The following is a 17,989-nucleotide window of genomic DNA, read 5'->3' on the forward strand; positions in this document are numbered from 1 at the left end:
TTGGTATGTCTTCTTCCAGTAGTTATGTATATACTTGTGAAGAGAAACACTTTTCTTTGTACCTCAGGCATGTACGCCTCCTTTTCTTTTCCTCCAAACTTCGGGCTTCAGCACGATCTTTCTTTCCGCTTTCTAGTGATCGGCCACAGAAATAGGAGAGTTCGGTTGGTTTTGAAGGCCCAATGTTGTTCCTGTGGGGCGAAAGAACGACCCTCGGCCCGTACGGTGTTGTTTGGTTTGTAGTCGGATGAATTCAGGTTTTGGTAGCTGCACAGAGGGGTCACCAGTAGCCATCACGGGTGGGTTTCTTACTGTTGCGTTGATTCAAGGAGAAAGAAACAAAATAAATAACATGTCTTATTGTAATGTGATCAAAGAGCATCGCGGGTTCTCAGCAAACATGCAAAAATCTCTCATGCATACAAAAAAAAAATACAGGAGTTTCTTTAGGAACAACAGAGATCTGAACATCCAAAGTCACTGCGAGCTGAGACCAGAGACCCAGGTTTAAAGGGCACTCCAGCCAAGATAAAACATCAAGATACCCCTGATTTTTATCCCTTAGTATGGCTCCAAAAACACTTGGATCCAACATTTCGTGTATATGCAGTCTAAAACTAGGCAGGGACCAGGCACGGTTTTTTTATAATATGAACCTAACTTCCATGCACTTGTGTGTTCTTCTCCAGCCCCCCTGGCAGAACCACGGACGACAGTGTTCTCTTTCCAACGGATTCTCCTGCTCATCCATCAGAGGGAACCTCAAGGAAAACTCCTGTCCAATGTTGATGCCTGTTTCCGGAGGTCAGGTGAATTTCTCTGCGAGAAGAAATATTTCGTAGGTTATATTAAGGAGTGATTGCCACACCCTCACCCGATGAGCCGACGCTCTTACAATCGCTCGAAACAATTTCAAGAATGCAGATCTGAAGGACTTGGGCTGTTAACTCGGCATTGGGTTATTCACTGTCCTGCAATTAAGACTTTGTATGGCCGGTTTAAAATGTCAGACAAAATAACAGAGAACGCACGGACAGAATTCACCTGAGACACAAAGGTAAGTAAGTCAACTTTACTGTCCCATGCTGCCATATGTACAGACATAGAAAATGAAATAGCGTTTCCCCTCGTATACCTGGGTGCAAACAGCAAAAGGACATGAACAAAAAATATAATATATACAAGTTTCTAAGAAAACATATGGACAATCTAAAAGATTAAAGTAATGTTATGTCCAACTCAGACAGTTGCAAAAATTCATATATAGAAGAAAACAGCTGCATTCAATTCCAACTGAAAAAGTTTAAATTTTTCTCAATCACATCAAGGTTGTACCTAATAGCCTCTTCCTCAGTGGTCGACACATCACAGTCCAAATCCAATACACCACTACTTCGCACAGAACAAACCTCTCAAAGCGACTTCAAACCTGAATCATGCAGGCACTTAATATGAACGTTTGCCGCTCCTTCCAACACCAACCGACCCCCCCCTCCAGGAATTCCACCCACCCTCTGTCTCCACCTTTGCGCCCCGGTCTCGTGGTTCTTGAACGTCCCAAGGAACAGGCTCTTTTATTAAACAGTTTGATTCAAAGTTCAGCGCCCTCGAGGGCGCTCGGCGGAGCGTGACGACAAACACAACGCAGCTGCGCGGTCTTGTCATCAACCAACCACACGTGCCAATAGATCTATATAGTATATATCTTAATGACTATATAATAGATATATATATAGTATATAGTATATCTATATATAATGTATAATTTGTTATATAGACAACATACCAATTATCAACAATTATATATAATATATATATATATATATATATATATATATATATTAACCACACAACAATTATCAAAATTCAATATATATATATATATATATTATGACTTTTGATGAATTGTTGATTTGCATATGTTCAAAACAAATAGCTACATATAAAAATAAATACAGTCGATTTTTTTTCGTTTCAAAATTAAGCCACATTATTTTATTTACGCTGTTAACGATCTCATACACGGATCGTGTATGTATACTGATAAATTTATTAACGTTGTGTAGTTATTTCTAGTATTATCTGCTCAATACAAGTAATTACAGAAGCTGAATATAAATAAAGCAAAAAAAGTGCTCTTTTTCTAAAGAATAGCTTAGGGCCTGCTGTTAGAGTGATTTATTATTAGATTAATACTACAACCCATACAATAAACGTTCATCTTATCAACATCTTCTTCGTGACTCCTACAGGACATGGTCCATCCAGCCCGTCTGTCTTCAGCCACATAAGCTTACACGTTTCTTGAGTAAAGAGGGATTAGTGCTTTAATAAAGCCTGTGTCCTTCCATGCTATAACATTTTACAATCCATTTCATTAATTACACAAGCATTCCATAGATTATTTTTTACACTTACCCGGTCCACAGATTCTTCCCATCTGCTTTCAGGCTTTCTGCTATGTGTTCTGAAGTTGTGGAGGGGGGAGAGAGGTTGAAGCCACAGAGCAGGTTCTCCTTCCCCTGTTAATCCCTGTTAACAGACTGACCCCTAACTAAACCTACAGGCCAATGCCAGTCATGTGACAGTACTTTTGCATGTCTTATGTGTGTGTGTGTGTATGCGGAGGTGTTAGTTTTGGTGGTGGTGCACATGGGCATGCATGTTGTTAACCGGGAACTAGTAGAGCTGTGTGAAAGCTCCTTCCCCCACCCCATCAATGTTAAAAGAGTATAGCACTCAAAGGGCCTCTAATCCACATTAGCTCGATCCCCTTTAGCTGATGGAATTACTACAATAGTCCATCATACTTACAGCATGGCAGGACAACCCCTGACTAATCCCCTTTCTAATGCAGGGGTCAATTCAATACCAAAAACATATTATCCCCACAGAAAACTGGCCTTAACTAAAATGATTGTACATTAAAGATTAAAGTAATTTAGCCAACTTTGGGGAAGAAAGAAATCCATCCAAAACAGGTTAGATTAGAAACTTACCAATATCTCCCCTGACAGTAGGTAGAATTAATATTAGGTGGTTTCAGTTTTTTTTTAGCATTTGTGAGTCTGTGTTTTGCTCCGCCCGGCTGGGAAAATCCCCCAATCTCTACCAACTCTATCACACAACTGCGAGCCATCTCGTCGCTTGCCTCTTATTCTCCCACTTCCTCGTCTGTAAACGCTAGCTGAATGTATGACAAACGAGAGTTATTGTCGGGTCCCTCGTGGGCGGTAAGGTCTCTGGGGATTGTATAGAAATCGGCTGTCTGAGAAGGATGAGAAGAAGAAGAACGAAATAGAAGCACCTGAGGAAAGTTTGAGGGAGGTTGTTTGTTTGCATTGCAGCCACAAGTTTGCAGGGTGCGACCAAAATAACTCCGGGAATGGGGTTATTAAAGGGCCAGCTCCCGTGGAGGTCCAGCTGGGGCCTATGGATTTGAGATGGCTTGTATTCCTATTAGATATGACAAAAAAATTGATATTTGAGATTTAATATATAGACCAGTGTGTCACAGAGTGTTTATAACACCTGCAAATAAGAATGTCTGTCTTTTACATTAGAATGAGTCTTTTTATATATACAGACACGGCGGGGGGGTCCTCTTCTTTGGGGCCCGCCATATTGAAACCCACCATGTTTCTTACAGGAGCCCAGAACAGACACCCAACTTAAACGCTTTTGGGCTCTACCCAGGGCCTTTTGCGTGTTTTTGTGCTTTCCCTGGCCCATTGCATATTCTAAGTAAGGCTTTCTGCTTTTCCTTTGTTAAGAACATTTTCCTGTTCAGGCCCCAAAAAATCCACCCCAAAATGTCTGAGAAATCTGGATTATGCTTGCGTTGGCAAACTTGTCGACCTGTAGACATTAGCTTGATTTAAGGGGGAGGAACCATTGCATACAACATTCACAGATTGGAAAAAGGAAGGAAAAAAAAAAAACATCTTAGGCAACAATTGACAGTTATTATGCAAAATATTTCTTGTTGAAACCACCATTAACGGACATTTACCAAAACCTTTTTTTCCAACGTTTCCAGCATTTCAGTTTCAATATGCTCTGGTTTTTGTCTTGTGGGTATTTTTCGCCCCGCTAGCATCATATTTAGCACCCACCATTATGTTACATCTTCAATTATGACCAATTTTATGAACCCAACAAATGACATAATTTCAGATTACTCAGCACTGATGGCAGCCTTATTTTTGCATCATTCTGTATTTTAGGCTCCACACATAGCAACAGGGAAAAGCATTAAAATACTTTGGTTAATCTACTTTGTCTTGTGTTTTCTTAGTTGTACTGTAGATAGGGCCAGACAGAGTAATTATAGGAAAGTTATTTACCCACAGCTTTGAGTTTTTAAAGAAGGATTTCCTGGCTTTTATATTTCCTAAATAAATTTGCGATTATCAAGTTCTTGAGAGTCAGTTTGTAACAGTTAATGAATAAGGAAACTCATTAATGGAGCGTGCTTGTTGGTACCCCACAAAGCCCCTGAATCATCTATATTACAGTGGAGAGCAGTTAACATGCAGTTAGGTGGGAGTTTCTGTTTTAGTTTTAATCAAATTAGGCGCAGGGAACACAGTCACACTGGACGTAATCTTGTACTCTTCATTGTGAAGTCTGTCAGTGGAGTCTCAGTGTGCCTCTACAGTAGCTGGCTGCATAAAAACAGATTACCAGTGTGCGACTGTCCTTATTTAATGAACTTCGTTGATTGACTACGAGGACAACAGAAAAGCCTGTTAGTCAACCACCATCCAGTCTGTCTTCTCTTGTGTCGTGAAGTGGAAGAAAAGCTTTCGCTCCCACTGTGAGCTAAAACACGGTAGAATGTGTTTTAAACTGCCAAGTTTGTTTCATCTCGCCGTCTTTCAATTGCATCCACTTAAGGACAGGGATAGCTAGAGGAGCTTAGGCCTGTAGCTTAATTTCCATCCTGGGACTTGCTATGAGGGATGAAATATTAAAGTAGTGAGATAACTTATCATGTCTCTTTTCTGTCAAAGGAAATCATCATAGAAACACACGATGAATTCATTTCCCGTGTCGGGCTCGTGTAAACTCGTTCTTGAATAGATTCATGAAACTCAGGAGAGCAGAAGAGAATGCGTACAGCGGATACATGTTGTTGTCCGTCTGAGCATTTCTAGAAAAGTGAGTTACACATTTGCCAGCCATCTGTGGAGACATGACACTCACTGAAAACTGCCTTTTGTTTCACCGTTTTCTGGATTCACTGCATTAAAAGCATCGAACAGCGAGCCAGCCCAGAAAACAGGAGGGGCCTAAGCGGCGTGTTACAAAGCGAACAAACTAAACCCAATGAAATGAAACTCCTTTCGAATCGCCACCGAGCTAATTCTGACATCCTGCTGTGGAACGGGTCTTCCAAATCATCACTCTGTTCTAATGAACCTGCAAGCCACGTCACAGAGCTATGCCAAGAAAGACGACCACCCGCTGTGGAACTCAGGTTTGGAAACCACAGTCACACCAGGGAAACTCTCTTCTCTACTATCTATGGGAGCTTCTCCATGTGTTCTTAGCACCGGTTCCTATCTGTAAACCATAAATTACGTGTTCAAGTGATTGAACTTAAATCACATTATCTCTGAGCTGAGATGCTTCATTGCAGTCTGATTATATGAATTTGGGTCACCATGATTGCTATTCTATGGTTAAAGTATTAGTTTGCTTAGCTTTATCATACAGCGCTACTTCATTTGCTCATTGTTACTTGTTGTTAGGCTGTTTGGAGACTTGATTGTATATAGAAAATCTTGATTATGAGTTGAATTCACAGCTGGAATCAAAAAGCAGAGGTTGACTTTCTACAAAACACAGTGACTGCTAATAATTAGTTATACACCCACAGATCACATTTATAATGAAAACGGTCTTTAAGATCAAAGGAACACGATTCAAAAACACTATTTGTATTGAATTTATGCACTGATGGAGTGGGAACTGGACTTGATAACACTCAAATAAGACAATAAATCTAAATAAAGAAGGCAAAGTGAAAAAAAAAAAACGTAAAAAAAAAACCAGTCTTTCTTCCATGCTTTAGCTGTCCATGTAAGAAAAAATTTTTATACGATTAATATAATATAATTACACCTTAGACCTGTGAAGCAGTGCATGCATTTAACTATCTTTCCTTCACTGTGGCTGGTGGGTTTATTTGTCCCGAAATTTTGCTCTCTTATGATGTGCTCTCTAATAACAAAATCCTAACTAATCATATAAAGTTTGTAAAAAATTGTTATGTTCACACACGCGTGAACACTGTGTACAGTCGAGTGACATGCAACGTGGAGCTGAAGGGTTGTGTTGCCCGGCCTGACTGTGACAACCGTGGGAATGCCAGACATTTGTTGCGGGGCAAAAAAAAACAGAAAATGGTCATTTAGCAGATGCTGTGAGCAACAGGGCGTGACAAAAAACTGGATTTGAAAAGTCCTTCCATCCTATCGTGGAAATTATAACTTGGCTGTAGGGATAGAAACTTATGCTATAAAAGATAAACAAATCTGCACGGCAAAAACAGGAACACCATGCTGCGCGTGTTCTAGATAGCTAATCACATAGATAGGATGCGACCACCGGTGTGTTATGTTGCACATGGTTAAGTGAAAATACTGCTGCACCCAGGACGCTGAGGGGGTTTCCACCCTGCTCACTGTGGCTTTGGAGCTCACACACAGTAAGTAAAGTAAATACATAATACGGCATCCATTCTGTGTATAGTTTCTATAGTGCCTGATATTAGGTTTAAGTACACGTGTTCTCTCTGCACAGGTGCAGTTAAATGGCATCCTATTAATTATATAGAAATCTGGTATGAAGATCAATGAGGAACATTAAAATCAATACATGGTGACTGTGTTACCTGAATGTAATTCATCTCTGGTGCTGGCTGCATCTATGCCCCCACACACTAATACATATTTATACTGTCTACACTGCCCATATCTAACCAATAGTGTTGTTCAAATGTAGCTGTTTATTCTGTATATAATGGCGACCAATTTAATTACTTTTACTTACACCGTACAGTTCATACTATACATATATTAACTTAATTAACCTGCATTGTATAATTACACTATATATATATATCTTAGTGTATTCATTTCACTTTATATATATATCTTGCTAACATATTTGTGTTTATATCTGCACTGTTATTTATACATCCTATATGCATAGTGCATTTCATTGTCTCTGTTATTGTACTTTGTGCAGTCACACTAAAGTTGAACCTAATCTAATCAACAACATCTTTTCAGGTGGTTTGCTGCAAAAATGCATTTTTTTTAGTTTTGTTGCTCATTTTTTTAAAATGATTTAAAACAGTTTTTACTATAGAGCTGTTCTAATGTAAAATGATTTAAAACAGTTTTTACTATAGAGCTGTTCTAATGCTGCTTTTTTGAATATATAACAGTGTTTTCCTGATATTGTTCCGTCTATGTATTAAAGTGTTACATGTTTCTTTTCATTTAGAGGTTATGAGTGGATGCTGGTTGCGTGGGTGGGGTAAGGTTAGAAAATGTTGCCATGGCGGTGGTTGCAGTGGTACACGCTGTACAAATGGGGACATCCAAAATTCATGTTCATCCATGCCTATATAATATCCTGCAAACACTCGCAGTTTGTTCATGTCATATCAACAACAGTCCACGTTTGCTCCGGTGTGTATGTTGATGAGTGTCTTGCATTCATACCACGGCCTCCTCATTCATTCGTTTGAACCAGGATGTGCTCATGCGACTGAAGTGTCCTCCAGGATTTCGAACACCCTGTTTGGTCGCGTCTCTCTCCGCCCCGTCTCCGATAATCAGCGGAACCTCTTTGTGTTAGACGTCTGCTTTTTGTTCATCTGTGCCGATAGCATCTGATGTCACGTGCTGGATCATAAATGTACATGACAAGAGAGGCATTTCGTGTTATACTGCATTATGAATCCAGCTTTCTTTTGTCTGCATAATCACGAACATCGCCGCTCAGGTTGAAATTCAACCTTTCACTGCTAAAAAAAAAAAAAAAGGATAATGCCAGACTTGTCACTTACACTGGATATCATGCTTCAGGCAGGAAAGGAGCTTCTCTCCAGCATGTGTGTTTCTTTTTCCACAGACTTTTTTTTTTTCTTTTAAACGTTAGACGTGGCTCTCTCCCTTAGGGGCGGTAATGGCATTCTCCATGACAACGGCAGTGTGACACGGCTGTGCCCTTGAGGGCCGGGCGCCCCCTCTGGGGGGAGCGCCACGGAAACACGACAGGGTCAACGGTCACCTCCCATCATCCACCAGCAACCCGTCCTCCTCGCTCTCTCTCTCTTTTTCCTCAGGTGGAGCAAGGAACGTTAGAGCAAGAGAAAGAGAGAGAGAGAAAGTCTTGAAGCGAGCCCACTCAGTCCAGGCCTGGCAAACGTGGAGCTTTAGCCACAGGCGGTTCTGGCTGGGTCTCTACCTCGCATAGCTCCTTGCTGTTCCTCCAAGGCCAGGGCTGGATCAATACGTATAGTAGTGCGGATTCTTTTGGCACCCAAGTATAGCTATGCAGTATTGCCCTGAGGTATGGCTCCGTTAAAGACATAACAGTGTGTGCATGTGAGCAAAGTGGACTGAGTTTATTCAGGAAGGTGTTGAGATGCTTGGCATGAAACTGAAGCTTCCAACAAGGATTTTTTTTTTTTCCTCCATTTTGTTGCTGGAAATTCTCATATTCCGTTAAATATTGCATGTAGGTTTTTGTTCTGGGAAAGTCCTTGAAAAAGGGGAGGTGGATTCTCAGACAAAGACAGCCTTCAGACAAACATTTAAATATAATTGAATATCAAAAACAATGTCATCAAAGTTCATTAGTTGCTTCTGGCTAATTAGAAAACAATATTTACAGATATTTATTCTCTTGTGATGCGTTCACAGCTCTCACATGATGGAAAAAAAAAAAAAAGACCTCACAGTCAGGATGTTCATTTTAGATACAATGCTCTTCTGCCACCTGCTGACTAAAACGCAAAACAGTCTTGCAGGATTTCATGAGTTTTACTGCATTCTTCATGTCTTAAAAATCAGAAAAAAAATATACACCCTGAGGGAGAGAACAAAATCAAGCACAAACAAGGATAGTACTGAGAGTAGATTTTCTTTAGTTTTACACAAACAAACAAAAGCTCTCACGTCAGCGTTCTGTCCGCCTTGGCACATGAAGAAAAAACAGGACATTGTCAGTTCAACAGCTCGTGTCCTGTACATTTGGCTTACTCAACAACAGAAAATGTTTATGTTCAACCTGTGAACATAAAGTCCAACGTACAATGAGACAAAGAAACAAACAAAAAAAATGATTATAGAAACCAGAAGTCTTTTGTTTAAGTTATCCGGAGGTCGCAAAGTGAATCTGGTGTCCTCAGCCGGCTCTGAATCCTCACCCTAAACAAGGACTTCCATTCAAAGCGTGTTTGAGGAAGCCGGTCAGGCACCTGCAGCAGAGGCGAGATTAAAAACAGAAATATTTACGACACGTCTTCCCTCTATAGGCAGGAATTAAAAAGGCCTCGGGCAGGCGCATCACATGTCCAGAAATATACTTGTCATCACGCATTCAACGTCTGCATGTCAGTTTGTATCAAAGAGGACTAAAAGAAATGCATATCTATTCCCCCTTTTACTATGTGAGGATTTCTTCTATATTGAATTGAATAATTATGTGTTTCACGTCTGATTGTTTGTCATTTTCATGTCAGTATGAATAAGTACTGAAGACTGTTCATGTAGGACCCATCATTCCATCGTCTTGTGAGGCTCAGTGGTACTTACCGTACTGGTATATGGACCTGGGTGGTGAGGGAAGTGCATCGTCCGGGCCCTTTGGGTCCTGAGGGCCTACAACTTTACCACCACGCTGGAAGCGAGACCTTTGCACGGCCAATGCTACCGCTTGTGCAAATTTGGATGGGGCTGCCATCATCCTGTCCAGAGCGTTTGGTGCAGCGGCAGACTTCTCAGTAGTAGTGACTTCTCTACCCTCTTCAATGACTTCTATGTCTTCAAAGAAGACAGGTGGAGGAGGGGGAGGGAAGCTGTCTTCGTCTTCATCTTCTTCTTGCAACTCTTCCTCCTCAACTTCCCTCTCCTCAGTGCATGAACCACAATGGTCCATATCTGGACTTACAGACTGTCTACTAGGGCTTTGGGGAAATTCACTCTGATCCTCTGAGTTGATCTGAACATCACTGAGAAGTTCTCCATCATTGCAGTCTGACGGTGCTGCTGGTATCACCTTAGATGCGACTTCAGGTTCATCCTCCTCCTTCGGTTTTTCAAATATATCCTCCACCTCAGAGGGAGGTGATCCTGGACAATCCTGGTAGTCCAGATCAAGTGGAGCTGGTAGAGATGCAAGTTCTCCATCACTACAGTCCGATGGTGCTGTTGGTATCACCTCAGATGTGATCTCCGGTTCATCCTCTTCCTTCGGCTTTCCTATAGTGCCACCGACCTCTGAGGGAGGTGATCCTGGACAATCCTGGATATCTAAATCAAGTGGAGGTGGGAGAGACCCAAGTTCTCCATCACTGCAATCTGACGGTGCTGTTGGTATCACCTCGGATGTGACTTCAGGTTCACCCTTTTCCTTTTCAAGACTGTCCTTAACTTCAGCAAGAGGCGAGCCTGGACAATCCTGGGTGTCTAAATCAAGTGGAGTTGAAAGAGATGCAGTGCGAGTCTCCTGAGAAGAGGGTTCTGGACTCTGCGGAGGTGTTTCAGTCTCTGATCTGTCCGGAGAACGTGGATCCTCCTTGGCCTCGGTTTGATTTCTGCCAGCTTGTGGAGAAGCTTCACACTCTACTGTTATCTGATCTGGAACACCCAGGGTGCGTTCTGGATCGTGGCAGTTTTCTTTCATTGAGGGAACCACTTTGAAAGTGGTCATTCCTCTCCTCTGTACAGGATCCTCCCACTCAGGCTCGGTAGGAAGGTTGGCTGTTAGAACTGGCTCTGCCCAGAAAACCCCATTATCTGAACCCCTCGTGGACATAAAGGTGGAGCCATTACAAAATTTCGGGAAGGTGGTGGAATTCCTCAAACGCTTGACCAGCACTCGTTTGGAAACGGAGGACGTCATGACTTTGGCAAGAGCGCAGCGGGCGTCAGATAAGTCTTTCCCTCGGAACGAAGGCAGATACGGATCAGCCGCTTCGCAGAGATGAGCCAACGATGGACGTGAGGAGGATGAGGATGACCGCGGCTGTGATGGATGTGGTGATGAAGATGAGGAGAGTGAGTCTGACTCGTCGCTTTCTCTCAGCTCCTCCACAGTGTTCAGGGAGGCTGGAGTCCCTGGAGAAACAGGAAAGACTTAGTAAGATGGAATTTTTCAAATTAAAGGGGTCTAGGAAATGTTGGTTTATAGAAATTTTACAGACAAACACATTTTTCAATAAAGTTAAATTAATAATTCACAATTTTATTGTAATAAAACGAACAGATTAATGAAAAATTCCTGAATATAAAATCGTAAAATGTTACATTTTCAATGAAAAATTCCTGAATATAAAATCGTAAAATGTTACATTTTCTGAAAAAGCAGAATGTCTAAATGAGTCAGCAGAAGAGTCGAGATAAAAGAATCATAAACATAAATATATAAAAAATATGAACATACAATAGGTAGAACTATAAAGACGAGACGGAAATAAGCATGGAACATAAAAGCATGATTTTGGGAAACAGAACATTTATCATTTTACAACAAGAATGAAAGAAAAGTAAGAATTTACCAAAATAAATGATTCATTTATCAAATACTACTGTTCACCTGTCTTCTGATTTGAATTAAAAGGCACAACAATTAGTTTAAATCCAACCCATTAAAAAGGAAAATACACAAAAGTTACAGAATTTCCACGGAAATAAAACCCAAATCAAAAGAGGACAAATGATTTAAGTGCAGTGGGCAACAGTGACAGACATCCATAAAAGCCACTAAAGATGGGAAGGAGGAAGAAGAGGCCAACGCAGGAGGAGGACGGAGGAGGAAGAATAGGGATGGTGGAAGGAGGAGAGGAAAAGGAGACGACAGCAGCAGCAGCAGCAGCAGCAGCCCTCAATCAATCACCCCATCAGGTAACACAGAGTCTGTAAGCAGGGAGGAGAAACAGCTCGGCTTTAGGGCGGCGATCTTCAGTCAGAAACAGTGAAATCTCAAAATGTGAAAATGTGATTCTGATCGGAACAGACCATGGTTATGTAAGTGTAGGAGGACAGGATCAAGAATGTCATCGTCAACTCTTTACTGGGAGTTGTTTTTGCAGCCTAGGATTGATACAGACTCAGCAGAGTGTTGCACGAGCGTGGCTAAAAGAAAACAAGGGAGTGAACCAAGACGCCGACGCCGCTGGAGGCAATTTAGAGCGATAATTAGAGCACTGAAACTTTGAAGCGCTTCTTGTGCTTAATAACCTAAATGATCATTGTCCATTCAAGTAAAGCAAGCAAAAATCAGTCAAAAGAAGCCGTGTACGGAGAGAACCTGAAGCCAGGTGGTGAAAGCATGTCAGACAGACTAATGCAGGGGGAATGAAAGCTCGGACAATAGAGGGATTTATCCTGGAGCAGCCTGAAGCCAATATGTTCTATGAACAAGGCTCTCTGGGTCACTTTAATTGCCCTGAACGGGGGTTAAATTGTTCTGACTGATAAAAAAAGCTGTGTTTTGCGCTGGATTTAACTGCTAAATCTTCTATTTGATGCCATTCGCTTTGACATTTTAATCTTGATTTAACTTCAATCTCTCTTGACCTCGCGCGCCGCTGACTGAAGCCGTAAGGATTTGGTCTGACACAAGAATTCACCCCACTCTAAACCCCTTTTGATTTCCACTGAAATACTGTAAAAGGTCAATTGGGATTATTGTACCAGCATATTTCATATCTGCTGCTCGACCACCCATCACCACTAGATGGCAAAATAAACACAAAGCTCACCATTGGGATCAGGCTGCATTTGGACGGTCTGAATTTTATTGTTTGTTTTAAGTGTTAAACAGGCTAAGAGTTCAATCTTTACCATTAAAATGAGTGCTCCTTAACTATCAATGAAGATTTTACCTTTAACCTCAGTGTCCACCTGCACCTCCTGGTTGGTGTTTGCACTGGGAGGAGGTGGGGCCCTCCGCTTGGTACTCCTTAAGGTGGATTCAGCAGATCTCTACAGAAAGACAATGGCATTATTAGAGGATTGCTTGTGAGACACAAACCTCCATCCCTTGGTGGAAGTTGAACCCACCGGCGTTCCTCTCAGATGACAGGTACTGAGGTTGCTAGGCACGCTCTGTGACACGCTCATGGGCGGCTGAGGGGCTCGTCTCTTCTTGGGCATATCTGCTGGAGGGGTTTTCCAAGTGGAAACATCCTGCCCGTTCACTTGTTTGTTGAGGCCAGGTGAAGCCGGAAGACTCCCTGCCACTTCCTACAAGGAGGGGAACGTACAGTTTAGTGACAAGCAGATTTAAGTAACCATCATAGCCTGCCACAAGCTGACAACATACTGTACCGTTTCAGGTTTTTTCTTCCCTCGTCTGAATAAGCTGAGGAATCCTGTGTTCTCCTTCTGTTTCTTCACCCTCTTTGGCAGGTCTAAGATGAAAGATTCCGATCAATAAAGGATCTGTAGCAGAAAGAGTGGATAACACGGACACTGTGCATCATTGTATTTGTGTGTTACCTTGTAGAGGAGGTGGCGAGATGACCTCTGTTGGCGTGACAGCTGTTTCAGACAGAAAACAATGCCATTATCAGATCAGACTGCACAGTCTAAACACATATATACATAAACAGGTTAGACACGAAATGCCTAATTAACTTCCTCTAGATGACATATGTTGACCGTCAGAGCATGAGAACAAGAACAAAGCAAATAAAAAACAAACATGACAAGCATTGTGGTGCCAATTTTGGTACACAAATGTTATGTTGTCTAACATACCTGGTTCAGGTGTCTTGGGTTGGTCTTGAACCTCAGCTGTGTCTTTGGCGAAAAGCTCCCTCAGGCCATGTTCATTTAAAGTCTTGGTCAGGTCCAGCGGCTCTTTGGAATGAGAGTCTCTCAATAAGATGGTTGTTTCAGAGTTAAACTCACACTTGTCACACACCACCGGCAGCAGCATCTCAAGGGGCACTCTGGGATTCACTCGCACCACGGTCTTATGGGACTTATTGTAGTTTATCAACAGACGTACAGACGCCTGCAAAGAGAGATAAATGTTCAGTTCTCATTGGTTATGTCTTCCAGTTATGTATACTATGAGAGAAACACTTTTCTTTGTACCTCAGGCATGTACGGCCTCCTTATCTTTTCCTCCACACTTCTGGGCTTCAGCACGATCTTCTCCGCTTCTAGTGAGCCAATAGGAGAGTTTGGTTTGAAGCCAATGTTGTTCCTGTTGGGCGAAAGAACCTCGACGGTGTAGTCGGATGGATTCAGGTGGTAGCTTGCACAGAGGGTCACCAGTAAGTCCATCACGGGTTTACTGTTGGGTTGATTCAAAGAAAGAAAACAAATAAATAACCTATGTCTTATTGTAATGTTATCAAGATCATCAGGGTTCTCAGCAAACCATGCAAAAATCTCTCAATGCATACAAAAAAAAGATACAGGAGTTTCTTTAGGAACAACAGAGATCTGAACATCCAATAGCAGCTGAGACCAAGACCAGGTTAAAGGGGCACTCCAGCCAGATAAAAATCAAGATACCCTGATTTTATCCCTTGTATGGCTCCAAAAACACTGGATCCTACATTTCGTGTAATGCAGTCTAAACTAGCAGGGACCAGGTCACGGTTTATAATATAACCTACCTTCCATGCACTGTGGTGTTCTTCTCCAGCCCCCCTGGCAGAACCACGGACAGACAGTGGTCTCTTTCCAAAGGATTCTCCTGCTCATCCATCACGAGGGACCTTCAAGGAAACTTTGTCCAGATGTGATGCTGTTTTTCGGAGGTCAGGTGAATTTCCTGAGAGAGAAGAAATATTTCAGTAGTTATATTTAAGAGTGATGCCACACCTCACCCGATGAGCGACGTCTTACAACTGCTTGAAACATTTCAAATATGAGATCTGAAGGCTTGGCTTTAACTCGCATTGGGTTATTCACTGACTCAATTAATTGTCTTGAGAATTCACCTGAGACAAAAGGTAAGTCAAGTCAACTTTACTGTCAATGCTGCCATATGTACAGGACATACAGAGAACTGAAATAGCGTTTCCCTCGTATCCCTGGGTGCAAACGGCAAAAGACACGAACAAAAAATATAATATTTCTTAGAAAGTTTCTAAGAAAAATATGGCAAATCTAAAAAGATAAAGTAATGTATGTCCAACTAGCAGTTCAAAAAATTCAAATATATTGAAGAAAAACAGCTGATATTCATTTCCAATCTGAAAATAGTTTAATTTTCTCAATCACATCAAGGGTTACCTGAATAGCCTCTTCCTCAGTGGTGACACATCACAGTCCAAATCCAACAAAACTACTTCCACATGAAAACAAACTCTCAAAGCGTCCTTCAAACCTGAATCATGAGCACTAATATGAACGTTTGCAGCTCCTTCCAACACCAACCGACCCCCCCCCCTCCAGGAATTCACCCACCCTCTGTCTCCACCTTTGAGCCCCAGCGTGGTTCTTGAACGTCACACAGGAACAGGCTCTTTAAACAGTTTGATTAAAGTCAACGCCCTCGAGGCGCTCGGCGGAGCGTGACGACAACACAACGCAGCTGCGCGTGTCTGTTCATCAACAAAACCCACACGATGCCCTTACGATAGATATATATATATATCTATATATATATATATATATATCGGATAGATATGTTTTTTGTTTCAATGTTAAACATTTTTTGCACATTTTTTTCTATATATATTAAGTGTATAATTGTATATATATACAACAACAATTATCAACAATTATATATATATATATATATATATATATATATATATATATATTAACCCACAACAAAAATTATCCAAATTCCCTATATATATATATTGAATTTTGATAATTGTTTATTTGCATATGTTTAAAAAAATAGCTACATATAAAAATAATACAGTCGATTTTTTTCGTTAAAAATTAAAGCCACATTATTTATTTAGCTGTTAATTGACTCATACACGTATTCATGTATGTATACTGATAAATTATAACGTTTGTGTATTTATTTCTATTATTATTCCTGCTCAATACAAGTATTACAGTAAGCTGAATATAAATAAAGCCAAATAAAAGTGCTATTTTTCTGTATGCTGTAGAGTTAATATGCATTAGATTAATACTACAACCATACAATAAACAGTCATCTTTATCAACAATATCTTAGTGACTCATACAGGACATGGTCCATCCAGCCCGTCTGTCTTCAGCCAAATAAGCTTACACTGTTTCTTGAGTAAGAGGGATTAGTGCTTTAAAAAGCCTGCGTCCTTCCATGCTCAAACATTTACAATCCATTCATTAATTACACAAGCATCCATAGATTATTTTTTACACTTACCCGTGTCCACAGATTCTTCCCATTCTGCTTCAGCTTTCTTCTCTGTGTTATGAAGTTGTAGGAGGAGAGAGGTTGAAGCACAGAGAGGTTCTCCTTCCCCTGTAATCCCTGTTTAACAGACTGACCTACCACACCTACAGGCCCTGCCCAGTCATGTGACAGTACTTTGCATGTCTATATGTGTGTGTGTGTGTGTATGGGAGGTGTTGGTTTTGGTGGTGGTGCACATGGGCATGCATGTTGTAACCTGGGGAACCAGTCGGCTGTGTGAAAGCTCTTCCCCAACCACATCAATGTTAAAAGAGTATAGCACTAAAAGGGCCTCTAATCCACATTAGCTACTGATCCCCTGTAGCTCTGAATTATACAATAGTCCATCATACTGTACAGCATGCAGACACACTGAGCTTAATCCCCTTTTCTAATGCTCCGGGGTCAATTCAATACAAAAACATATTATCCCCACAGAAAACTGGCTTAACTAAAATGATGTTACATTAAAGATTAAAGTAATTTCAGCACAACTTTGGGGAGAAATCCATCAAACAGGTAGAAATACCAATATCTCCCCTGACAGTAGGTCAGAATTAATATTAGGTTTCAGTTTTAGCATGAGTCTGTGTTTGCTCCGCTGGAAAAACCCACTCTCTCACACCTGCTGAGCCATCTCTGTCGCTGCTTCTCTCTTTCTCCACTTCCTCGTGTAAACTCAGCTGAATGAAACGAGTTCATGTCGGTCCTCTGTGGGCTGTTAAGGTCTTCTGGGTATCGTAGTAAATCGCTGGCTGAGAAGAAGCACTTGAGGCAAGTTGAGGGAGTAGTGCAGACCAAAAATAACTCCTGGAATGGGTTAAAGGTCCAGTGTGTCATATTTAGATGGCTGTATTTATAGAATATGACAAAAATTGAATATAATATAGACAACCATGTTTTCCATGAGTGTATAATCACCTGAAAATAAGAATTGTTATGTTTGTTACATTAGAATGAGCTTTTTATATATACAGACACGAGGGGTCCTCTTCTTTGGAGGCCGCCATATTGAACCACCATGTTTCTACAGGAGCCCAGAACAGACAAACTAAACGCTGGCTCTAAACAGGGCCTTTTGCGTTGTTTGTGCATTTCCTGCCCATTGCATATTCTAAGTAAGGCTTTCTGCTTTTTCTTTTGTGGATACATTTTCCTTTATAATGAATTATGGATTATGTCTTGTTGGCAACTTGTAGACATACAACCTCTGACAAGCGGTCACGAGTAAACATAGCTTTATTTTAAGGGGGCAGGAACCATTGCATTAAACATCACAGATTGGAAAAATGAAAAAAAAAAAAACATCTTAGGCAACAATGACAGTTATTATGCAAAATATTTCTTGTTGAAACACCATTAAAGGACATTTACC

At 41.1% G+C, this 17,989-nt stretch overlaps 1 protein-coding gene across 4 annotated transcripts; it reads right to left on the reverse strand.

The window, feature by feature from the left end:
- Positions 1-8,428: 8,428 nt before the first annotated feature.
- Positions 8,429-16,699, reverse strand: LOC104926406 (nucleolar and coiled-body phosphoprotein 1). Of its 4 annotated transcripts, none has more exons than XM_019257448.2 (10): positions 16,585-16,699; positions 14,882-15,039; positions 14,352-14,553; positions 14,010-14,268; positions 13,749-13,790; positions 13,578-13,660; positions 13,311-13,493; positions 13,133-13,232; positions 9,840-11,363; positions 8,429-9,502 (listed from the first exon to the last, which is right to left on the reverse strand). In XM_019257448.2, the coding sequence occupies exons 2-10, from the start codon at positions 14,971-14,973 to the stop codon at positions 9,495-9,497; spliced, it is 2,493 nt and encodes an 830-aa protein (XP_019112993.2). In that variant the 5' UTR covers positions 14,974-15,039; positions 16,585-16,699; the 3' UTR covers positions 8,429-9,494. The 4 variants fall into 4 exon arrangements, with proteins under 4 accessions (XP_019112993.2, XP_027147645.1, XP_027147644.1 ...); XM_027291844.1 differs by lacking the exon at positions 16,585-16,699 and adding an exon at positions 15,678-15,797; XM_027291843.1 differs by lacking the exon at positions 16,585-16,699 and adding an exon at positions 15,598-15,716.
- Between the last annotated feature and the right edge of the window lie 1,290 nt (positions 16,700-17,989).

This window comes from Larimichthys crocea, chromosome XIX (assembly GCF_000972845.2).
Source record: "Larimichthys crocea isolate SSNF chromosome XIX, L_crocea_2.0, whole genome shotgun sequence".
Taxonomy (NCBI): domain Eukaryota; kingdom Metazoa; phylum Chordata; class Actinopteri; family Sciaenidae; genus Larimichthys; species Larimichthys crocea.